This window comes from Zootoca vivipara, chromosome 10, assembly GCF_965207765.1.
Source record: "Zootoca vivipara chromosome 10, rZooViv2.hap1.1, whole genome shotgun sequence".
Lineage (NCBI taxonomy): Eukaryota > Metazoa > Chordata > Lepidosauria > Squamata > Lacertidae > Zootoca > Zootoca vivipara.
This window is the reverse complement of record NC_142593.1, coordinates 34,456,082-34,471,049: the sequence shown is the minus strand read 5'-3', so window position 1 is coordinate 34,471,049 and position 14,968 is coordinate 34,456,082. Positions and strand designations below refer to the sequence as shown.

The 14,968-nt window shown below is 41.2% G+C and overlaps 1 protein-coding gene across 2 annotated transcripts in view; it reads right to left on the bottom strand.

Annotated features, from left to right (window-relative positions):
* Positions 1 to 14,968, bottom strand: part of IQGAP2 (IQ motif containing GTPase activating protein 2) — a 131,109-nt gene that overhangs the window by 92,833 nt on the left and 23,308 nt on the right. For both annotated transcript variants that reach the window (XM_035100066.3, XM_035100065.3), the window contains exon 2: positions 11,119 to 11,218. In XM_035100066.3, coding sequence (XP_034955957.3) covers positions 11,119 to 11,218 — 100 coding nt within the window. The remainder of the gene's footprint in view (positions 1 to 11,118; positions 11,219 to 14,968) is intronic.

Below are 14,968 nucleotides of genomic sequence, written 5' to 3'. Positions count from 1 at the left end.
ACATCAGTGATACTACCAACAGGACTTCCCCTGCCAATTACAAGGTCTGAAATAGTTTATTTGGGGTAGGCAATCCTCTAAGTACTTGGATCCAAGTTATTCTGGGCTTTGCTCACCACCACTATTTTCTTGCATTAGGCCAGATAGCTCACTGAGAGCCAGTGCAGCTCATTCAGTACTGGTGAAACATGGTCCCCATTGGAATGCTCATTTACCAACCCAGCAGCTGTGTTCTGCACTCACTGCAGCTTCCAGAAACCAGCTTCAAGTGTATCCCCACAAAGAGTACACTGCAGTAGTCCAGATGGAAGGGAACTAGAGAATTACCAACTGATGCCAGTCGAGAAACAGCTGCAACTGGTGGACCAGCCTAATCTGCATATAGGCAACTATGACCACAGAGGCCACCAGGATTCACCTCAGTTTTGGCCACCCATCCAGCCCATCTCTGCCACTAGGCATCAGAGCAACCCCTTTACTGTGTACAGTATCCCAATTCAGATGGAATGGAGAGACAGGCCTCCTGTCATCAGAATGGTGATAAAACTATGCTCCAAATCCCCAGATGACAGCTCCAAATGGTTTCATGTGGATACAGAATAGCACAGGAGACAGAAGAGACATCTGCAGAATCCCACAGCCCAAAAACCATGGGGTTGGAGCAATTGTCTCTTAATGCTAATATTTTGTAGCAACCTTGCAAGTAGTGCCTCCAACTCCCAACCTTGACTCTCTCCATGACATCATGGTCAACGGTGTTGAAAAGTGCTGAGAGATCAAGAGGAACCAACAGGGTTGCATAACAGCCTCTCTATGGATAAAGCTCATCAGTCAGGGCAACCAAAGCTGTTTCAGTGCTTAGAGCAGGCTTGAAGCCAGACTGAAATGGGTAAAGGTAATCTACATCCTCCAGGAACACATGCAGTTGGCTGCTCACCACCCACTTGAACATCTTGCCCAGGAAAGAAATATTGAGAGTGGGTGGCAGATTTCTAAAAAGCTCTAGATTCAGGGAGGTCCACTTCCTGAGGGGGCTCTGCACCATCCCTTTCAAGGCAGTGAGTGTAATCCTCTCAAAAATGTTTGAACCATGTCAGGGACCCACCTAGTCAACCCTCTCCTACTAGATTTCCCGAACATTGATGGACAGATTGGGCAGACATGTGGTTGGCCTCACTGCTCCAAGTGTCCTGTCTATTTCTTCAGGCCACAACAATTGAAAAACATGTTAGGGAAAATTCAGTACATGGAACTGGAACTGCACCATAGTCAAATCCAGGACTGGGCCATTTTTTAAAAAAACAACAACAGGCTAACTATAGGAATCATATAGCTTTATAACTGGGGAAAGCTTGCCAAGTTCTTCAATTGTCATGATATTCACAGGAATTTGCTTCACTTCACTAGAGGCATGTACTTTGAACTCTGCCTGCTCTTTACCATAGTTTCTTCATGACCTCTAGTAGTGATCAAGAAAGAAAAAGCGTTCCTCTGGTAACCAACTCACAGAGAAACTGTCAAAAAACTGTGCAAGTTTTATTACCGTATATTAGCAATGAGTTTAATTTTCTTGCATGGTCTGAAAGTGGCAGAACAAGGACAGGCAGCTTGGCGAGTACCAATGCCCACACTGGTAATTTCATGACCTAGTTTGCTTCTTTTAGCTGCCGGCAATTAACATACTTTGGACTATTATAAACTGCATAAATCAACAGGCTTCCCATATCATTTCAAGAACACTACGGATGCCAGGCTCCAGTTGGTGGACATGCTGTAATTACTTCACAATATACTTATTCCTAAATTGTTAACCTTAGATTATGAAAAAACAAGACAAAACCTTGAATCAGCCCTTGTTAAGTCTTGTGTCAACTTTGAGACAACAGTTCAAGAACAATGAATTTCTGGATCATTTGCACCAGCCTCCCATTTCCAGTCTTCTAGCATTTTTGCCATTAAATTTCAGCTCTCCCAGAGGGCCACAGTCCTATGTTAATAATGCTGAGATTCTCTGAATTCTGGGATTCTCTGAATTCTTAGACTACACATCTGTCCATCGCTCATGTGGTGTGGGGGTGGCAGTGAAGAGGTAGAGAGAAAATAAAGGTGTTTAGGTTGAGAGAAAGAAGGAAATGCCTCTTTGAAAGAAGAAAGAACAGGGCACTGTAGTAGCAGATGAGAACTTCAAAGCTGATGCTACTCTGATAAAGACAGTATGTTTCTAACTAAGTCAGGGATGGGGAACTTGTGGGCTTCTAATCTTGTTCAAGAACATCTCTGGAGTACCAACAACTCCCCACACCTAGTGCTTCAAGTTCTGCCTGGATGTGAATTCTGGGTCATATCAATCAACTCACAAGGCAGAAGCAATTTTCTCCCCCAGAAGCTTACAAATTTTGCAAGAATTTCAGCAAATGCACAGACCCAGGATTCTTGTTTAAAATATAAATATTTGTTGATTCACAGCACATCCAACAACAAGCCAAGAATTGTGGAAAACATGGCAGGACAATTGGCAAGGAGATTAAAATATTCAAAAGGCTCACAAGTGAGCTACTCAATGAATTGAAAGATGTCCATACAATTGAGTAAATTGCTCCCTGCTGACCACTAGAAGTTAATCCACACTCTGAATCCAAATCCAAAAATCTAAATGGCAATATTTCCAAAGTACAATGTTGAAAGCATTTTGAAATTAAGTCATGTTCATCTGTTTATTTGTATTCAAAGTAAAACTAGTATTAAACTTTACACAGTAAGCTTCCTGTGGTTCCATCCCTCCATTTGTACCTCTTACCCACTGAATTCCTTTGGTAACTAATAAATCATGTGATGCCACTTTGACCTTGAGGAACCAGGAGTAAATGTTGAAATTAGGACTCTGTCACCGAAAGATCACACACAGAAATGTATTTATTTAGCGGCAACAGATCAAAGTCTGCTGCCTAAGGACACAGAGCAGAATGGGGTGGAGGGAGTATAGGGAATAAGTGCTAAAAATGAAGCAGCTTATTCTGTACAGCCAAGACTATTTACAGACACATAAAATAAAAAGTGTTTCCCCTCCCCCACAGCGCATCATATACCATAGTTCAATGTGGAGCCAGCAGCAACATAACACGTTTCTTGCACACTGGAAGTAAGAGCAGCCGTGCTCAGGTTCACCTTTTCGTTCTCCAGTGATAGCTCTAGATTGGTCTTGACCATAAGAACCACCAAAGAGAACATCTTAGAATTTTAGAAATTCTCCCTTTACAAAGCTACGAGGGCTATCAGCAGCACTATGTGAAGGCCCAAAGTTTTTTTTATCCGTTTGTAGAAATCTAGATACTTTAGAACTCTTGCAAACATGCATCTAGAATACTGTTCCATGGAGAGATTGGGAGTACAGTGGTACCTCTGGTTAAGAACTTAATTCATTCCGGCGGTCCGTTCTTACCTGAAGCACCACTTTAGCTAATGACATCCTGCTGCACCACCGAAGTACAGTGTTCTCATCCTGAAGCAAAGTTCTTAACCTGAGGTACTATTTCTGGGTTAGCAGAGTTTGTAACCTGAAGCGTTTGTAACCTGAAGTGTTTGTAACCCGAGGTTACCAGCGGGAAGGTAAACAGTGTTACCGTGTGCTGCTCTGGTTTCGCCAGAAGCCGCTAAGTCATGCTGGCAACATGACCTGGAACCTGTCTGTGGACAAACGCCGGTAAAGCAAGATGAACGCTGCAAGCCCAGAGTCGTTCACGACTGGACTCAACTGTCAGGGGTCCATTTACCTTTACCTTTAGTAATTGAGAGCCAGGTGCAAAGTAATGACAGGGCTGGGATTACAGAATTCTATAGCTAGCTCAAAAAAAATTGTTTTCAGTTTCAGAATGGAGCTCACAGTTATGTATTACATAATTTGGAAGGCCCCTTTCTGACATTATTGTTAAACAATTGGTAGTCAGAATTCTTGCTACTGTACTATAAATCACCTCTGCACATCCCTGAGCTCGCCTAGTCTTCTCCTCAATGCTCTATAATTTTCTGTCTGGGCAGCAAATTTTCCTCCTGGTGAAGTATGCAACCATTCAATTTCACCATCTGCAGTCTGAAAGTATTAAGACCAAGGAACCATTATGCAACCTCATCTGCTGTTTGTGTGAACTAGTAGGCCTAAGAAGCATTCAAAATTGCCTCACTCTACAGCAACTAAGGCAATCTTCCCTATCCATACAATTTGCAGTCCCATTATTTCACACGGTTGTCACGAGGATAAAATGAAGAGAGGGAGAAGTTTGCACTCCACCTTGAGCCCTCTGGAGAAAAGTTGGGATATAAATGTACTTTTTTGCCTCACTTGGCTCTGTATGATGAATAGATCAATCAATGGTTATTTTTCGTGATTGTTCTGGGGACACTCCCATGTTCAGAAATCAGAAATACTACAGAAACCCAACTGCTGGGGGGCAGCAGCAGTGGAAGAGGGTACAGTGGTACCTTGGGTTACGAACTTAATTAGTTCCGGAGGTCTGTTCTTAACCCGAAACTGTTCTTAACCTGAGGTACCACTTTAGTTAATGGGGCCTCCTGCTGCCGCCGCTGCCACATGATTTCTGTTCTCATCCTGAGGCAAAGTTCTTAACCCGAGGTACTACTTCCGGGTTAGCGGAGTTTGTAACCCGAAGTGTTTGTAACCTGAGGTACCACTGTAGTTGCTTTCAAGCCCTGCTTGTGGGCTTCCTGGAAGCATCTGGTTGGGCACTGTGAGAAACAGGATGCTAGAGTAGATGAACCTTTGGTCTGATTCAACAGAACTCCTCTCATGTTTTCAATTGTTTGCATTTGCAATGTTAGGACTGCAATAAAACTTGATGTTGAACTGCACGGCTACATTACAATTACCTTATCAGCATTCCTAGTTTCAACTAGTTTTAAGTGGGCACAGTCAAATCTTACTCCTGATAAGATTGTACTTAAGAATGTTTCACATGTTTTAATGATTGGTGAGGAAAGAGAAAAATCAGATGTAACACTTGCTGTTGCAAGTTGTTCAATAATAACCACTCAACAATGAGTTCTGAAGGGTTTTTTTTAAAAAAAAAAACACCAACCACACACACACACACACACACACACACACACACACACACACAGTGAAGAGCATTGTAGAAAGACAAACATCACACATTTATTTACATTGCAAATGCTCTCATCACCCAAATGCAGCTAAACTGTCCTTCAAATCCTTAGTAGGAACACAGGAAGAAGCCTTATACAGACCCTTAGTTCATCTAGTTCAGTATTCTGTACAATGCCTGGGAGTGGCACTACAGAATTTCAGGCAAGGAGTCTCTCCCGGTCATTGCTAGAAATGTAGGGGTTTGAATGTGAGGCGTTCAGCATGCAAAACAGAAGCTGTACCACTGAGCTACAGCCCCAGGAGGAACAAAATAGTTTCATGCAGATGGAACTCAACTCTGCACAAGCACCCAAACAAAAAGACAAAGGCGACACGTATTCCAAAAATATTATTTCTGCTAAGATCTGCATAGGATGTTGCTTAATATCTGTACCCTACTCTTCTGCTCACAGAGCAGTCATAGCAATTTACAGAAAGCACACACAATGTAATAAAAAGCTATGAAACAAGTCATTAATAAATGTAAAGCAGTTCATTAAAAGCAACAAACAGAAAAACTAAAGTATTAAAAGTCGTTGAAATTAAAAAAACCATTTTCAGGTCTGACAACAAAGGGGGCACCAAGCCCATGAGATTTCACTGGCACTACAACCAGACCAGGGACATGGGTGGTGCTGTGGGTTAAACCACAGAGCTTAGGACTTGCCGATCAGAAGGTTGACGGTTCGAATCCCTGTGACAGGGTGAGCTCCCGTTGCTCGGTCCCAGCTCCTGCCAACCTAGCAGTTCGAAAGCACATCAAAGTGCAAGTAGATAAATAGGTACCACTACAGTGGGAAGGTAAACGGCATTTCCGTGTGCTGCGCTGGTTCGCCAGAAGGGGCTTAGTCATGCTGGCCACATGACCTGGAAGCTGTACGCTGGCTCCCTCGACCAATAGAGCAAGATGAGCGCCGCAACCCCAGAGTCGGTCACAACTGGACCTAATGGTCAGGGGTCCCTTTACCCTTTACCTTTACAACCAAGACCACTCAACTCTGTGGTTATCAGGCAAGTGAGCTCACACATCACTTTAAACCGTAGTTAAAACCAGTGTTTTTTTTCTTTAAAAAATGTTTAGGGGTACTCTCATTTTCCTGCTCATATTGAAATACTGCCCCTCAATGAGACCAAATTAAGATTCACAAAATGTTTAGGGGTACGCATCCCCCAGGAAAAAAGCACTGCTTAAGCTAAACTAAACCACGGTTTTGTTTAACATTATGTCCAAATCTGGCCTCACATTTTATTTCTCTCCATCAAAACTTGAACTGCAACCAAGGTTTGTTCTTGGCCTATTGCTCAAAGTTTGTCTGGAGAAAATAAGACATAACACTAAACTAGGCCCTGACTTAGCTCCCAGCAGCATGGCAGGAACAGAAGTGGAGGCGGAGCAAAGTGCCCTCAATTTCAGCAGCATATATCAGCCTGCTGTGTGTTCAACTTTCCTATGGTTTAAACCTATGACGTGCAAACAAGGCCAATGGTACAGATAGGAAGACGTTCAGGCAGAAAATTTTTAATATGGGAGCAGATGGTTGTTGATTTAAATACGGTGAGGTTATGCCAACCCATAATAAACAGCATTGGGGGAAGGAGTTTGAAGGGGGGGTATGCTGTAGCATTGATCCTTAGAATATGCACATTTAAAACTTTATCTCAAAGCTATACCCTTCTATTGCATCCTTCTTTTAATAGCTGCCAAGTCTCCCGTTTTTCGTGGAAAACCCCTGGATTTTAATCTGTTTCCCGCTGTTATCCCGAATAGAAAAAAATCCTGGAAATCCCCCAAATTTCCTACATACCAGGGAGGCTCCATTTCGGGTGCCGCTCTGCCCATGTCTGGGCACTGGAAATCGGGCAGTGCCGGCACCGGACGTTGCTTCTATGCATGTCCAGACATGTGTAGAAGCGACTTCCGGTGTCGCGCTGCTGCTGATCCCGCATTTTTCAGCGGGAGACTTGGCAGCTATGCTTCTATTAATAAAAATAGTTAGAGGAAACAAGCAAAAACTACCCTGGAAACTTAAAAAACTGCTTGCTAAAAAGCTACTTGATAAACAAGGAAAGACAAGGAAACTCTAGGTCAGCAAACTTTTTCAGCAGGGGGCCGGTCTACTGTCCCTCAGACCTTGTGGGGGGCCGGACTATATTTTGGAAAAACATATGAACGAATTCCTATGCCCCACAAATAACCCAGAGATGAATTTTAAATAAAAGCACACATTCTACTCATGTAAAAACACCAGGCAGGCCCCACAAATAACCAAGAGATGCATTTTAAATAAAAGGACGCATTCTACTCATGTAAAAACATGTTGATTCCCGGACCGCCCGCGGGCCGGATTTAAAAGGCAGCCCCCGGGCCTTAGTTTGGGAACCCCTGCTCTAGGTGCTTGAAATAAGATAAGACTACTGCCCCATGTCTCAACAGTGGCACATACACATGGATAGGAAGATTACTAAAAAAAATATGCCCCTGAGGAAGGATTTGTTCTGAAACACTTTGGGCATAGAATAAACCACATTTCAAGCACCTGGACTTTTACTTTATTTCATTATTATTTTTTGCCTGCCAATAGTGCTTTTGCAGTTTTGTGGTTGGTTTTTCCGACATTTTATAAAACACCTGAGAATATTACTTTCTGCCCTACAATTTTAAAGGTTTCTTTACATTATTCAAGTGACCTTTTTGAGAACTGACTTTAAAACCAGTAAATTAAGAGGAAACAGTATAGCACCGAGCCATTTCTGATTTGAATTACACCTTCAGCAGATGTTTCGCTCCAGCCTCTATGAAATGGAATAAATTGTGTTTTAAGATCAAATCTTATCCCCACAAGGTTACAGTCGGCCTGCTATGTTTAAAGACTGCTTTCCTATTCTTAAGCAAATGTAAAAATCTAACAGACAGCACTGTTTACAGGAGCACCATCATTAACACCACAGTTCCCCTTTCAAATTCAGCCCAGAAAAATTCTCTCATTAAACCCACGATACAAGAAGAATGTTAACAGGAATTTACAAAGCAGCTGAAAGTACAAACACACACCCACGTTGGCTTATTAATTAACTGAGGCACTTTGAAATGCACAGTCAAATTTCTGGATGCAAGCATGGCAATCAACAGCAGTACTTTCCTACTGAAAAGGTAGAATACTGCATTCAGTTTAGCAGCCACAATTCAAGGAGGATGTCAAAACACTGGAAAGAATTGATAGGAGAACTAGAAGAATTGTCTGTCACAGAAGGTGAAAATAGGAAAAATTTCCCCAATTTAAGAACAGCTCAGTGCTAGAATGAACCATCTAGTGATTTTTTGGAATATTCTTACTAGTTTAAGAAGAAAGTTGGAGACGCTTTTATGAAGCAATCTTTTAGGTACAGAATACCTTGTCTTAGGTAGGACAAAGGTCTGGACAACCACTACCAATTAAGATTCTATTACGGGGTCAGCTCCTGTTGCTCTGTCCCAGCTTCTGCCAACCTAGCAGTTCAAAAGCAAACCACTGCAGCGGGAAAGTAAACGGTATTTCCTTGCACACTGGCACTCTTCTGTGCTCCAGTAGCAGTTTACTCTTGCTGGTCACATGACCCAGAAAGCTGTCTGTGGAAAAACGCTGACTGAAATGCAGCCTGAAAAGCGAGATGAGCCCCGCACCCCATAGTCGCCTTTGACTGGACTTAACCATCCAGGGGTCCTTTACCTTTTACCTTGTTTATAAGAGAACAATCCTGGATTCAAAGTCCCACTCAACTCCCATCATCCCTGTTGAGAATTCCATTCCTCCCGAGCTGCATATGTGTGGGATTGTTACATGTCATATGTCTGTTTACATATCAGCACTGATTACTGGAGTCTTGTGAGAGGAAATTAAGATACACTGTTTCCGTTCTATATAGCTTTTGCTTTTGCAGTTCTCTCCGAGGAAGAAAGACAGGGAGAGAAGCCATGTTTTCTTTGTTCTGTTACATTTGATTTATTTTGCAATAAATTAGGCTTAGATGTTACTCCTCAAGGCTGAGCTTCTGTTTTGAACTCTGCTAATCGTGTGCTCATGTCCCTGGATATGGGCCACATCAGCATGATGGGAGACCGGAGTGATGAATCCCCGGCGATGCTGCATTGGGGGGGGGGGAGGCACCAGGCCTCAGCATTATCACCCAGCAATCCCTAGCTAACAGGACCAGTGGTTAGGGAGGATAAGAACTGTAGTCCAAAAACAGCTGGAGAACCAAATTTGAGAAGCCCTGTTTTAGCCTATTGAGATGCTGCTGCAAGAGTTTCATGGACAGTCACTGGATAGTGTCCACAATAACACTCTCCTAATTACTCCATGCTGTGGTCCTAATACTACCGGTAGACCTGAGTTTTTGAAGAAATGCAGCTTATTGAGTCCGTACTAGGAATAGGAAGCAGACCAAAAAAAGTAAGAGGAGCTTCAAATATAATGTAAGTCTTTATGACATCTTAAGGCAATGTCATTGGCAACTATACTGCTACTGCGGACAGTAACTGTCAATCTTGTTTAACAATTCTTCCCAAGCATGCAAATAGCAGTTAATGACATTTCAGAAGCCAAAGATTCTCTGTGTTTGCGCTTTTAGAAGGCAATTTTCCCTGAACAATGCACTTAACACGTTCATAAGTATTATTGAACAGAAGTGGTCTAAGAGCTAGAGGAACTTATACAAATATATACAAAGTTCCTTTATTCATATTCCACAGAAAGCACTGCAGACAGCAGCAGTATCCAGACAGAAATGGGTAAAATGTTTGGGGAAATCCATACATATGGCATCCCATGTTGGCAGTGCTGTTTTCCCATAAAAGTAGCTCAATAATTTTGTCCCCCACCCCACCCCAAAAAAGCTCCGCAACTCTGCCAAAAAAAACCTCTGTCCGGAATTTCACTCTTTGAAATATGGCAACCCTGCTTAAAGTGGGTAGAGAAAGAGGTTCTCTTCAACTTAAAAACAGAATAGAAAGTAAATAAATTAAATTAAATTAAATTTTGAGTAGGGAACTATGCACACTGAAGCAAACATAATACTAACTTTACATACATATTGATGTCTAAATGGGCCATTACCACAAACATCTTGCAACTGTAGTGGAAAGAAACGTCGGTTTCTGCATACGGCTACCATGAAAACCCCAATAAAATATTAGCATGGGGAAATGCACTGTAAGTATGGCAGAGTTATAATGCCAATAATAAAAAAATGATACAGCCAAGTTCCAACCATCCCAACTAGTGCTATCACACAGTTGCAGAAGTTTCTGCTACTAATAATGCAATGGAAATGGATCAGCCCCATACAATAAGGAAATATGAAATGAGGACTATCTTAGGGACTCATCTGGAGACTCTTGGTGGAATTCAGCATGGCACTACATTGAACAGAGCCAATTTCAGGGGCACAGAGAGGAGAAGCAGGAAACCTTGTTGTGGAAGCATAGGACTTCCACTGACAGGGTGGATTCCTCAGATGAATCACACCCATTATATAGAGACTTATAAAACTCAGGTTGTATCATGCGGACAGAGGAGCGGTAAGGTGGATCACGTGAGCCTAATGCTATGCATGGCAGTGCTGGCAGGGACTGAAGGGGCTTGCTGCCCAAAACCACATCTGGGGCTTGGGACCAGGACAGTAAAATGCTGGTTTAGTGCTATAAGTAAACCACACCAACATGTCATTCTCTCTCTCTCATATATATATATATATATATATATATATATATATATATAATGTATTTTTATTAAAGATTTTCTTGGTTTACAAAAGTATGTGCCATGTCTCTCTCTTCTTCTTTTTTCAAGTAACATTTTTTACAGATGAGTTTCATTTGTTGAGACATTAGGAAGAAAATGGGGAAAGAGGTGGAGGGGGGAAAGGTGAGACAGAAGCCTCAACAGGTTGATTTTAATATACTTAAGGAATGTCATTATTACCTTTTTGCTTCCTCTAGGTGGCATAAGTACTCGTAAGCGATATTCTGACGTCGCCTTTCATCCATTTCCTCCGCCGAAAGCCGTGCATCATCCACAATAGCTGTAGATACAAAATCATGTCTAATTACACATAATGAAGAGTAACAATTGCATCTTGGAGGAGGGAGGGAATAATTTGTTAAATATGTGCAATTGTTTTTTATAAATTGGACATTATTAGTTTCAGCTTAATGCCTACATTTAGATTTACATGTTACACAAATGTATATTTACATGTTAAACAAATGTATATTTCGACATATATATATATATATATATATATGAAATATAGTATAAAAATAAGGAAGAGGGAATCCTGAAAATGTGAATATTTTGCACCCAAAATTAACAGTTGCTATATATATGAAATATAGTATAAAAATAAGGAAGAGGGAATCCTGAAAATGTGAATATTTTGCACCCAAAATTAACAGTTGCTTCAAAACAAGCTTACAAACTTGCAAAGTGTACTTTCAACATTCTGTATAGATAGTTGATACATACTTAATCATTTCAAGAATACTCATCCCATTAAAATATATACTGTAGTTTATTCACTTTTTAAAGGCAGTAATCTTGAGCCAGAACAACTGTGAGATATTATTTACCCACAAGCATTTCAAAAGTAGAAATGTAAACAAAGGCTAACAATTAAGAGGGCATTATGAACTTCAGCTACAAAACAGTAGAATATAAAATATTTAAGGGCAATGATATTTAAGGGCAGCATGAAATGATAGACTTGGAGATTCAAAGCAAGTGTAGTAAAATAATGCAACTTTCAGTCATATTCCAATTTGCTTCTGTAAGGAGAAAAATAGAAGGATCTCATCAAAACCTAATGATCATCCACATAACAGGAGTATAAAGCATTGCCGTCCCTGTGGCCTTCTCACTTTCCTCTGCATAATGCGGTTCTGCTCATTTCCTGGAGCCATTTGAATCTACTAATTTTGGAAGCATTTTTACCAATGAATTTAGTTTTGGGATACATTGGTAAATGGAACCTCCACATCCAGAAGCAATCACTTCTGCCCTAAGATTTTTTTTTTAAAAGCCCTTCTGGATCAGACCAAAGGTCACCTAATCCAGAATCCTTTTCCCACGGTGGCTAACCAGATGCTTCTGGAAATCCCAAAGCAGGGCATGAGAGCAACGTAATTCTCTTGCTTGCATTCCCCAGGAAATGATATTCAGAGGCATACTGGAAATCATAGATAGCCCAATCATCTATCTATCACCCAACTATCTTTGGATAGCTATCAATATACCTATGAACACTGAATGTCTCTAAAACAGGCTTCAAACTGTTTTAATCCCTTTTTTCTATTCACCAATTGTGAAGTAAAGTTATATACTCACTTTTGTGGGACTTGATAAAATCTTTCACAAATGCACACAACAATATGGCTTTCTAATTTATGATTGCAGAGGAGAGGAAGCTACATGAATATTTTGAGCAGTTATCCATTTGTCTCTGCCTGAAATAACATCTTTGTGACTCCACACTGTCAGATTATAGATTATACATAGACAAAGAGGCTTCATGAGCTTTGCCTCTATAATTTAAAAGCACTTTTAATACTACTGTAGGGTTGCCTCAGTATGAAAGTTAGATTGAATTGGAGGAGTGTAAACAATGGTTCTTCTATTTATAACATACAAACAAAATGTCCATTAAGTTTGGTGGGCAGGGGAGGGAATGAAAATCTCAGCCCCAACCCTACTTTCCTGCTATTCCTTCCTCCTAGCCAAGGTTAAGGCAGCATGTCATAGGGGGCCTGGGTCCCACTTTCGGTGTTAGCAGTTCCCAACCCCAAATTCCAGAGGCATATTCTAGGGTAAAACACCTTTCAAATGTTATAAAATGAAATCACAATCAGATCAGCTTACAATTAAAACAAAATCATAATCATTAACTGGCAAGACCATATTCCCAAACCACCATCTCCTCCTTCTCTTACTTAAAACACAATAAACCCTCAAACATTAAAATATGACCTCCAGGTAAAGAACACTGCCCCCCCCAACCCAGGAGCAGTATTTGTTATAGGGTGATCAAAACAGCAGCACTGTGCAATGTCTACAAGCCTCCTCACAAAGTGGGCTCCTGGTTTTGAAGAGAACGAGAGGAAGAAGGAACCACCCACTTGTTGACTTCTGCAGCCATCAGTAGCCACCAGCAAGTTGTGCACCACCTCAACCTTGCCCCAGTTTCTCTGAAATTGGTCAGCAAGTTTCATTCTGGTGGCCCACGGCCTATTGCTGGAAAAATAGGCACAGAGCAACTGTGAACAGCAGCAGTGGCTGCTCAGGGATAGACTAGAAGTGATGGGAGGAAGTGACTAGAAAGCAGTAGAGAGAGGATTAGGAGCCAGAAAGACACAGAATTCTATTGTATAACAATCTGAATTCTTGGAATTCACATTTTAATGCAAAAATAATGCAGCATGTGGCACTGCACATTACGAATGCTACAACAGGCAAAAAAAATTATTAAGGGGTCCACCAAGCTCCTAAACAATTCTCACATATAACGTGTTGCAGTACAGTGGTACCTCTGGTTACGAACTTAATTCATTCCAGAGACCCATTCTTAACCTGAAACCGTTCTTAACTTGAGGTACCACTTTAGCTAATGGGGCCTCCCGCTGCTGCCGCCGCACTGCGATTTCTGTTCTCATTCTGAGGTAAAGTTCTTAACCTGAGGTACTACTTCCGGGTTAGCGGAGTCTGTAACCCTAAGTATTTGTAACTTGAGGTGTTTGTAACCCAAGGTACCACTGTAATCTAACATAGAGCTTACCAGAGCATAGATAACAGAAGTTAGGTTATCCCTGTCTAGATAGGAGTGCAGTTGGGCCACCTGCCAAAGTAGATAGAAGGCACTTTGCACCACCAAGACCTGTTATGCCATGAAGCTCACTGTTTAGATATGATGAAATCCTCCATTCAACCCTAAATATGTCAGCATTGTTGCTGAGATAAGCATAAGCCACTGAAAAGCGCTATGGAAGGTAGGAATGTGTTCAGACTGACAGTTTCACAGGAACTGCTGCAGAAGAGAAGACTTCAGTAATACTGTTCCAGACGTTGATATATACATGCAGCTTGTAGGCTTTGCAGATATGATATGTACAAGTAGAAAGAATTTCTGTTGCTCTAGCAATTCCAAGGCGTAGCACCGACTCATGGACAGACTCACTGACTGACATGCCTTAATCATTTATATAGGTAGCACTGGGCTGTTGCCATAGCAACTGGTTTGGCTGACATTGCACCTGTTGACTTATCTTATTTGCGCTCATGAAAGAAATTAATCCCTTCTTCCATGTCCAGTTCCTCCAAGGAAAGCTTTTGCTTCCACTGGTTTCTTGTGACTATAAACACCCAGCTGCTTTTTAATCCCATAGCTGGGGGGTGCTTCCATGATCTTTTATTTTTCCTACTACATTGCCCCTCCTACAAGGACAATGAAATGTTGGTTTAAGAAGCTAATATATCAATGAGTATTTTATCCATGCATGCAAACCCTTATCTTTGCTCTTCATAGCGTAACCAGGAAGTATTCAATTAACCACTTTCCTGTTTTGTATGAACCAGGAAACTTGGTTACCAGGCTCACAAAAAGCCAAGATATTAAACCAAGTTCAAATTGTGGTTTTAATATCCTGGCTTTTTCTGAAGCTGGTAACCATACTTATTTACGTATTTATTTTAAAATCCTATAACCAGTCTACTTTTTGAGAACTCAAGGTGGCTAACAAGTCAAAATATGAAAACAATATTTCAAAGTATAAAATAATCCCCA